General features: G+C 36.5%; 1 protein-coding gene across 1 annotated transcript; it reads right to left on the reverse strand.

Annotated features, from left to right (window-relative positions):
• On the reverse strand, positions 3,953–10,028 carry LOC109826875. Its single transcript, XM_020393891.1, has 4 exons — positions 9,992–10,028; positions 9,107–9,282; positions 5,317–5,538; positions 3,953–4,507 (listed from the first exon to the last, which is right to left on the reverse strand). The coding sequence occupies exons 1-4, from the start codon at positions 10,026–10,028 to the stop codon at positions 4,292–4,294; spliced, it is 651 nt and encodes a 216-aa protein (XP_020249480.1). The 3' UTR covers positions 3,953–4,291.

The raw sequence follows: 10,694 nt of genomic DNA on the forward strand, positions 1-10,694 counted from the left end.
GAGTCTATTTTTATAAATAAAACTTAAGGGGGTCTATTTTTAGAAAAAAAAATGAATGGATTTATTTTAAAAATTTTCATCAAATTTTATTTGTACGGCAGCGTACAGAAAGAGTGCTACGATAAAACTTGATAATTTTCAGTTTTTTTCTTGTTTTCTTTATGGTTTAGACTTTAGAACATTCCATTCATATTCAAGATATTCTGATAAAGCTTGCATTAATTAACAAAAGTTTTCATGTGGTTAAAACATGAATTGTTCTTTGTTCATTGTTCATTGTTCTAACTACAAAAGAAGAAATGATGAAGGAAAATAAATTCTCCAAAGAATAAAATTGTTACTTCTGGTTAATATTTATGCAGCATAAACAGAGAGTACAATGTCTCTATTAAGTTCTTGTTACGTAACGAGATAGTATCTGACGGATTGCCTCTTTGATATGTTGTCATTTTTGCGTAATTGAATATGATTTGAGTTCTATCATGATAAAAAAAACTTGTTCTCTGTTCGAAGCAGGGAAAGTTACAGCTGTGAGAAAGAATTGTTTGATTTCGCAATATAAGGTCCTCTTCTGTTGTAAACAAGGTTAAGAGGTTAGAACCACCCGCGGGTGGGACTCTCGGTCAGCAGCACCATGGGGGAGGATTCGCTCCCTAGGCCTTCGTGCCCTGTTGGTTGGGAGTTCGAATCCCCGTCGCCGCATTCACCTGGTCTCCTTTGGTTTAAGGGTGGGGATGGAGACCCGGGGTTTTACCCTGTTGGTAGGCCAGCCGGTAGATTGGGGTCTGGTTGGGTCGTATTGGTCCACACACTGCTCTCCCTGTGCAAGTAGGTCACGCTGGTCCTGGCACGTGGGGATGAGCCCCCTAAGAATAATTGGGCGAAGCTCCTTGCAGTTGTGGGGGGATCGGGGGACTCGATCTGTGGTCTCCGCCAGACCCAAAAGTGGGGCGCTGGAGTGCTAACCGGGGTTCCCTCGTTACCAAAAAAAAGGTTAAGAGGTTAGAGATTGAAACACTTGTCGAGCCTTGTTATAGGAGACTGGAGTTAAAGGTGCAAATTTTCTTGGTTAATAAAGAAATCCAGCAATTCATGCATCTTTCGTATCCTTTTATCTTTTTAATCGTCTCTTTTTCGGTTCGAGGTGAAATCCCATTTGCGTGAATGATTCCTTTCATATTAGTTTGAGCATTTAGGTCCTAAAATGTGTCTAAGCGCAATGTGGCGCAGCCTTAATTGTAGTCAAGAGGAAATTGCTATAACAAAAAGGCTAAAAATCATTAAAAAAAACCCCTGAACTTTCAAATTATCAGAAAACCAAACCCCACTTAAGTTCGGGCTTATTAGAAAACCTAGATTCTATCAGAAAATCCGCCTAATTTGCGGGAGTTTTCCGATAAAATCTTAAAGTTAATGGGAGTTTCAGATAAAATCTCAAACCTAGCTATTCAATAAGGGGGTGTTTGGTTGCATTGTTTTTGAGAAATGTTTTCTCAAAAGTACTGACGCATGGCATTTATGTAATTAAGAGTTTTCTATACATTTTTATAAACTGTGTTTGGCTCCAAAAAAATTTACAGAAATGTTTTCTGTAAAGTGCCCAAAAGTACCAAATTTTATGAAAATTGATTTCCTTCTAAAATGGGAGGAAATCTCTTGGAAATCTGACGCATTCATTATTTAAATAATAAAACTCATTAACTATTTTCTACAAAGTTCTCACTTTTCTATAAAGTTGGTGCTGTTTGGTTACATTTCTATAAATTATAGGAAATGTTGCTATTTTCCCAAAAGTTATTTCTCATTTTCTTGTTTTGAACCAAACAAGCACAATACAAAAAATAAGAAAATTTGTACTTTTTAACTTCTCAAAACTTTTCCTATAATTTTTTTTAAGAAATACAAGGAAATCAAATTTGGGATAGAAAACATTTCCTATAATTTATAGAAATGTAACCAAACACCCCCTAATCCCATCACATTCATCCAAACAGGTTAACAGTATAAAATGACAACATGAGGTCAAAAAATTATAATTTATATACATAATGTTCTTACATTTTGGCTGTATAGTCATGTGAAGGGCCATAATGGACTTCAACAGCTCTAGTTGCTGATCAGCAGACACAACTCCGAAAACATTGAATCCGCAAAGAATGTTTATTCAAAGGGCATCAAAGTGGGAAACTAAACAATTTAAGTAAATCAATTCCAATTGTACTTCTGAGGTCAACTTGAAGCACAACCACAAAAGAGTAAGTAAATAAATAAGCTCATTATGTAAACCCAAGAGATTTAAGGTTAGTTTGATACTGTTGGATCTTATAATAAATTGTTTATATAAACAGCTTATAAAAGTAATACATAAAAACCGTTGAAAATAACTGTTTGATAATCATATATCAAAAGCTACTACCAAAAGCAGTGGCGTTTGATAAAACCGTAGCTAAAAATCATTACAAGTGGAAATTACAAAAATAGACATATTTAGTTATCAAAATAGACAAAACACGTTAAAGATATATAAAATGTTGGGGAATTTTAGTCCCCCCACGTACAACGATCTCCGCAACTCGAAAGCTAACCCACAATTAATAAGATAGAAAACAACCGCAATCAAGAAGAAATAACACCGAGATTTACGTGGTTCGGTCGACCAACTTCGACCTATGTCCACGGGGCAACAATACGAGATATCCACTATGTATCAGGGAGAACCACAAGAGGAACCACTCAACTCTCGTCTCTCAATCTCTTAACCTCACATACATAATCAACTCTCATATTCTCTCCGAAGCCCTCTCCTTACAATCTTTCGAACAGACAAAGACTGTAAAACCCTCTCCTAATGATGTAATCTTTTGCACGGACAAAGACTACGAAACCCTTATCTCTTGCATAATATTTTTGAATCAGGTTACGCCCTCTGCGAACCCTAGATACAAGAATATTGTCTCTCTCCTTCTCTCTACTCTCATTGGTTTTTCCCCCAACAATAGAAGAATATATACAAGGAAATCAAAATCATATCTCTAACCTAACTTCCTAATTAGAATAGGATTCAAACTCCTAATCATGATGACACTCAATCTCATAATCATGATAGATCTCTAACCCTATATAATTCTCATGAAGCTATACAAAGAATCAAAAACACAATCTTAACTTGCCCGCCAAGTTAACTTGACCTCTAAGAAAACTACTAGGATTAGACCTAGCCTTCAAACCCGCATCCGACTTGAAGCTTGAGTTAGTACCCAACATAAAATAATAATGTCAAAAGCTAAAGGATTAATATGAAATTACAACTACAAAAAGCAAAAGCTGATTTTAAAGACATCCTTATGCTGCTTCTAAAAGCACTCCTGAAATATAGGAGCAGTTTCAATAAGCATGTAAAATAAACTTTTACCAAACACCATTATTCACTACTTCTTGAAAAAATAAGCATAAACAACCTAAAAAACAATACCAAACTGATCTTAATCAAAAAGCTCCGAGTTCGCAGTGATGCACTCAAAAGCCGAATTGAAGTAGTACATTTCTTGAGAGAAAGATGATGATAGTAATAACAATAACAGGAGCTATAATCAGAAGAACAGAGATCACAACTTTTTTCCTTTGCACAAATAGACTTCTTATGTTCTCCATGCTCCAAATATGATGATACCGCCATCTTTCTCCTCACGTTAAACTTTCAATTTAAAGGTCAATCAGAGTCAAATATATGTAAAAAAAATTATCCCACATAATCCTTTACAAAACTATACAATTTTCCCTATAAATGTTGTTTTATAAAATGTATATAACATAGGACTAGACAAGATACACCCAAAGATGCCAAACATTTAGGCATCCATCAATAGAGAACCAAATATGGATGTAAAGAGTCTTGCTGAAAAGCAATCAAAAAAAAATAGCACATCATAAAATACACAAAGGAAATAAAATATTGTTGAAAAGATTTAACAAACTTTTTTTTGCATAAATAAAGATTCAAGTACATGATTTTCTTTTTCCATGAATGAATCAATTGTACAGATATCGTCCAGAACATTTAAAAAAAAACATGACACAGAGAAACCACACCTCCTAATCCTTGAGTTATCTCCGAAAAATTAAGCAAGCATATGCTTCTCTAACTTCTTTAGCATACTAAATACATAACCTTGCAGAACTATGAAACTCAGTCCAATTCCCCGAAAGTTACTGACATCCAAAAAATCAAGCGATGCATGACCAAAAGGCCAGTCCTTCCATAACCAAAGCAAAATTAGTTTATTGATGTTCTTTAATCGATCCCCCATTTTTTCACAACTCGTTCTTTGGCAGACATCATTACAGGGTATGCTGTTGTAACTGATTCCACTCTAGAACCAGACAGAGAGCTCTGTTTGGAGATTTTGGACAATACAAATGTGAACCAATTTCTCATACCTCGTAACACGAACAGAATCGAATTGGAGACTATAGCAAACATGACGCCTCCCTTTGCAAGCAAGAGGTACTGTTATAATCGTGAAGAATTAGCTCTTTGAAACCCAAGGAATTAATATAGTTTTGAGTAGAGATTTGAAACTAGGCTTTAGAGAAGGATCACTTGTGGATAGACCCCTGTAGAGTTGCTGTTTAGAACTTACAAGACCTTCTAGTTTTATTTTGCATAAATTGCACATAACCCCCTCATCTATACCTTTACTTGCACCAAACCTCCCTCAAGTCACTTAGCCGCCTTAAATTCATAAGAAATAGGGATGTCACGTGCAATTTATCTTTCTAAAAATGACATTTCATGGTTGCTAAGTGCTAGTAAATGAGTTGAGGGGTTTTTAGTTTGGGTATAGAGTCGTTTAGAACTTACAACCCTCCAATTTTTATTTTAAGTAAATTTTACAAACACCCCTGATCAAGGCCTTTAGTTGCACCAAATCCCCCTGAACTCAGGCCCTAAATTCATAAGAAAGAGGTGTGTCACATGCAATTTACCTTTCTAAAAATGGCATTCAGGGGTTCCAAGTTCTAGTAGATGAGTTGAGAGGATTTAGTGCAACTGAAAAAATAGAAGAGGAAGCTACGTGCAATTACCCTTTTATGTTTGCAGATAAACCCCGTGAATGGATTTTTTTATTACTCTTTTACCCCTAGAGAAAGGGGGAAATGTTTCTGATAAATAGAACCCCAAGGGCAAGAGAGTAAAAAAAAAACCTCACGTAGGGGCTCTATTTGCAATAATAAAACTAAAGGACAGTTCAAAATAGCGATGCCAGAGGGGGTAAAGACCGCAAGTAACCATATCAAAAAGATCAACATTCTTACCAATGAAATGATGCCGACAATGGTAATGATTGCTTGCTGTGACTCTTCCCAGAAATGATCTCCACCGAACCAGCCGAACCATCCTCCTCCACCAAACCACCCTCCTCCGCCAGAGGTACCTCCACCACCTCTCTCCTCCCTCTTTTCAATTTCTTTATTCCATTTCTCAAACTCTGTTTTCTTTTCTCCAAGAGCGATTTCTAATGCTTTTCTAGCTTCCTCCTGCAACCATGATAATTAGTCATGGTGAACAAAACGAAGAAGATAAACAGCATCAAAAAGAAAATTTATCTCAAACATCTGGGGTCAACTCTCACTATAGTTTTATCTATAAGAATTCATTTCATTGATAACAGATAACCTAACACAAGTCTATTCCTTTATCCAGGCTCACAGTCAGCAGTGAAAGAAACAATAGATCGATTAAAGCACCACAGAAGTGACAAAACAGCACAGGAATAACCCTGGAGGGTAAACTCAGTTCAATATAGGAGGTTTACCATGTGTGGATGTTGTTTGCTTCAAAGAGATTCTCAAAGTTTCTGAAGTGATTCTTCATCGAGCTCTTCAGTTTGTTTCAATTTAAAGAATGAACTGGAGGAGGTTGAAGGGACGTACGCTTTTCCTACATGCTACCTGACATGTTGAACTACTTCTTTGTTTGAATTCAGAGAGAAAAGGGTCTAAAGACGCAGAAAGTGGAGACATGATCGACATTTACATTTTCTATTTAGAAAAATGAAGGTCCTCATACTTAGTGCTTGGTTATTCTTGAGTTTTGAAAGAGTTTCCTTGTGTCAAATAAAATATCCGAAGACACAAACACTATCAAAAAGAAATACTCGAGGACCCAAAAATATAAAACATAAAAAACCATTCAAGATTCAACGTTAGACACAGTCATAATACGACTTCATCTAATTGATTAACAGTGATATGGTTAAGCCTTCACGAACCAAGAGATTCTACCAGCGAGAGATATTCAAGACATCCACATCCAAAAATCTCGGAAGTTCCTGATGAGCATTCCTAGAGTCGCATCATATTATAGCTTCCTAAGTTGCATAGAAGCCACAAAAGAGCTTAAAAATTCAAAGGTTTCTCTTTGGATGAAAAACTGACGTCCCATGCAAAATTTGGGGGTTTTGAAATGGTTTTAGATGCAAGTTTTGCATTTACTATGGAATTTTGAAAGGAACAGTTTCAATTGACGAACTATAATGATTGGTCTTAGATGCGAGTTCGTCGAGTGACACTTTTGATGTTAAGCCACAGTTTTAGATATACACGTAGATTGATGGGATCTATCATCTATGTTCATTCATTATTGTCAAAAGGAAAATTTATTTGTAATATTGAGGCATCAACGTGTAACTACGGATCTTGTGAAATAAGCATTACACATGGCTTTTGACAAGTACATATATACGTACAAGAAACAAAAAGACAGCTATTAAAAGCAACAATAATAAACTCATTGGTCCAGCAAAGTCATCACTATTGGAATCCGCTGTCAATAAATTCTGCTTCTAACTAAACTGAGTATTGAAACGCAAGTAATAGGACATAGAGTTTATACTTGCTTATTAGTATTGAACATAGTTGCTCATTGGTAATAGACATAATTGTCAAGGTGATCAGCAAAGAAGCTGAAGAACCTAAAACTAGACACCAACCTTAATTAATGCTAACCTTTATACAATGTCTGAGTTTGAATTGCTCAGTCCTTTTCTGATGAGTTAACTTCGTATCATCTAAACCTTCATTTGTAACCATGAGTCCCTGATCTAGTGACGTTTCTTACTTCCTTTTGAAAATGGCTTCCAGAATATGGCATCGTTACTAAAGGCTCCTGACTGGCATTACTTTTAATGAGAGACTGATTTACAGTCTATAATAAGCAACTATGTCCAATACTACGTTTACAACAAAGATGTTATCAGAATGCATATTGAAACCCTCCTCCTCAGTTATTGTTAACAGAAGCCCTTCCACTTCATTGCCTACGGCTTTAAGGCAGTGATGCCACTAATCTCCCTATTTAGTCATCCTGTGCTCGGAAATCTTACCCCTTTTTCTTCAGAGACGCCAGATGGAAGTTTCCTTATATGGTTACCGGCCTTCTAGACCATATTCAATACTTCATGTAGCTATAGTGATTTTACCAACAATTTTGACGACTTTTACTAGGTCAATATTTGGCTTCGATATCTAATACATTTGGTTCTAGTTCTTGCACGAATCTAGTTTCATTCTGTGGTAACTAATGTGGGTCTCGGAAACCACTAAATTTCAACATGTGTCATAATGGTCGAGGTGTTACCCATAGCATGTTGCAGCGGCAATAGGCGCTTGCATCAACTTAGTTAAGTTGGTGAATTCAACATGGTTCTCATATTTATCAATTGTATGGGTTACCCGTACTTAATGATAGAATAGTAGAGATGTCAGCTCTAGGCAGCTAATTACTACACTCTAAGGAGGAGTGATACTCTAGCCAAGAAGATAGATGTCAATAACCTTAACTCCGATTTGAAGGAAGAGCTTCTATGTTGCATGCTCATATTGGTATAAAAAAGTTACAAACTCAGCCTTTTCCCCTTAATACTAGTTATCATTATTAGGTACAAATTTCATTTATTCCCATTTTCACATAAGCTAACTTCCTCATCATGACAGAGCTCCAACATAATTTCAGCAATTATACACGCTTGCACTAAAACAGCGGATTAAGAAATCCCAATCGCCCTTAAGTTTCTCTTTTTCCAATTTTACTATAGTAACTTTCAACGGGTTTACAAAAACAAACCAAACAGTCCATTAGAAACACACCATTCATGTGGTTTGTTCTAATTGACTGAAACCTATCGGCACAGATTTGTGTATGGACTAGAATACCATTTTTGTTAGCCTGATCATGAGAAATGTGGGTTAATTTAACTATTAAACATATGAATTTGATGATATCTCATTCATTTATTTTTTGTCATCCACACAACTTCGTGCAATATAAACAATAACCATGTATTCCTAGCTTAATAACTATGGTCAGATCAGAAATTAGCTATGAAAACTCTTGTACTTCTAAACAAGATACTCTGGCCTATTTATTTAGAAGTTTAAAATTATTGATGAGGGTTTGTCCCCTGAGCAAGAGAAACCACTACACAAAAAATAGAGGTGGTGTTGGAAATAGATTTTATAAATTAGTCGATGAAACTTTGCCATTCATCGAAGATGCGTTTCATCTTTCCTCAAGAGACGACCTCGTATGGCTTACATGCTAGATTAATTACGAAAAGCTAATCAAGAATATTTACGTTCAAACAACACAATCAATCCTAGAAGGCGCTAAAAACCTCCTCCTCGACTAGCATCACCTTTTCTCATCAATTCACATTTCAATATGAAAACAGACATGTATTCTATGCCCATGTCCTGATCCCTTTCAGCGACAAAGGTTTCAAGATTCTAGGCGTCTCCAAGATATAATTATAACAGTAGATGTGTAAGCTTGGCAAGTTAATTATTTCAATATGACGAGGAGTGATACCTAGCCAAGAGATATTTGCATTATATCATCATTAGATACAAGCTCCATATATTCCTACCTTATGCATAAAATAAAAATCAAATTTTGTTCATCATGACATATTACACGAGAGGGTCAACGGATTCACACGAGAGGTCAACAAAAAACCCTAGATGCTCACACCTTAAGAGCATCGTGAATTTCAAGCTTCGTTGATAATTAAAAAAAATGGAAAAATCCGGCCTGAAGGGAGCCAACCTGTTTCCTGCCGTCGCGAAGCAGGCCCAAGAACGGCGGCCGCCGCAACCTGAGCTGCGTCCTGAAGGCGGTCCCATCTGGGGTCGGGGCTCCGACGACGGAGGACGACCGAGAGAGTGAACGGGCGGCGGTTTTAGGAGAAATGGCATTTGGGAGCGAGGGGTCGGAGCGTGGAGCTTGAGAAGTAGCGCCATGGAGAAAGATAAGCGCAGAGCTCCTCCCTCTCTCTCTCTCTCTCTCTCTCTGGGAGAGAAAAGGGAAGAAATTTTCAAAATGGCCCCAAATTAAATTTATTTTCCCTCAAAATCTACCCTCTTGTGTTTTTATTACAGAAACAGACTCACTTCTTGGTCACGTCAACACCGTGGTCAGAAAGTGAGTCTATTTTTCTTTAAACACCTTCTTAATTACTGATGTCTAAATTAGTCAAGGTTAGTAACTCCGACTAATTAGGAAGGTGTTTAAAGAAAAATAGACTTACTTTCTGGCCACAGTGCTGACGTGACCTGGAAGTGAGTCTGTCTTTGTAATAAAAACATAAGAGGATTGAATTACAGAAAAAAAAATTAATTTGAGGCTATTTTGATAATTTCTTCGAGAGAAAATTATCTTGTTGAGGTTAATTGTGACCGTTGGATGGCCGGCAGCGTTTTGGGCCGCTCCAGCTCCGGCCCAGCCCAATATGGCTTATTATTATATTCGCCTAGTTAGTAAACAAAGGATAAATTACGGAGTTAGATTTTTTCTTCTATCACCCCCTTTGACAGCAACGAGGCATTTAAATGATGTGTCAGAGTTTAGATGATGTGATATGGATCAAAGAGATGCGAAAAATGTATAATTTTATACTAATGGAAAGTATAAAAAAGTGGGTCCTAATGTCACTTTCAATTGTTGAGCATCCTGCTCTGTCCGAGATCATTATTGCAGTCGTGAGAACTCCAGCTTTGTTCAGATACTGCTCAGTTTGGATTTCTTTTGCAATACGAACGCATGAAACTGTTTTCCGAAAGAAGCAAAATATCAACGAGAAATCGGTCGAATTTCTCTCACGAAACTGTTAAAATTACAGAGGAGCATTACAATTTAATATTTTATGGTTGTTGTTACACAATAAGATGTTTGCAAGTAAGTAGTAAGTCAATACTTGAGGCAGATTTTAATAAAGTTACACAATAAGATGTTTGCAAGTAAGTAGTAAGTCAATACTTGAGGCAGATTTTAATAAAAAAATTTCCTAGATTATGACTAATTTCCCAACTACTACAATTAATTCTCGTAGAAATCATGATCGAGAGAGAGAGAGAGAAACAAAAAAAGAAACATATCAGCTGATACCATGCATACACGACGGCTAATGCAATTTACAAACCGATATCTGTTGCAAGATTGAGCTGGAGCTAGTTTTCTAATTGTGATTCTCAATGTTGTTGTGATTTCTAATAGAATCCTGATTGTATTAATTAGAAAGGCTGCGGGGTTTTTATAAGTTTTGGACCTCTCTATATATATATATCGACCCATAGCTAGTCAGCAAGAGAGAGAGAGAGAGAAGTCCTCATGATGGCTCTCAACACCTCAGGTTCAC

The sequence above is a fragment of the Asparagus officinalis genome, chromosome 10 (assembly GCF_001876935.1).
Source record: "Asparagus officinalis chromosome 10, Aspof.V1, whole genome shotgun sequence".
NCBI classification, from domain to species: domain Eukaryota; kingdom Viridiplantae; phylum Streptophyta; class Magnoliopsida; order Asparagales; family Asparagaceae; genus Asparagus; species Asparagus officinalis.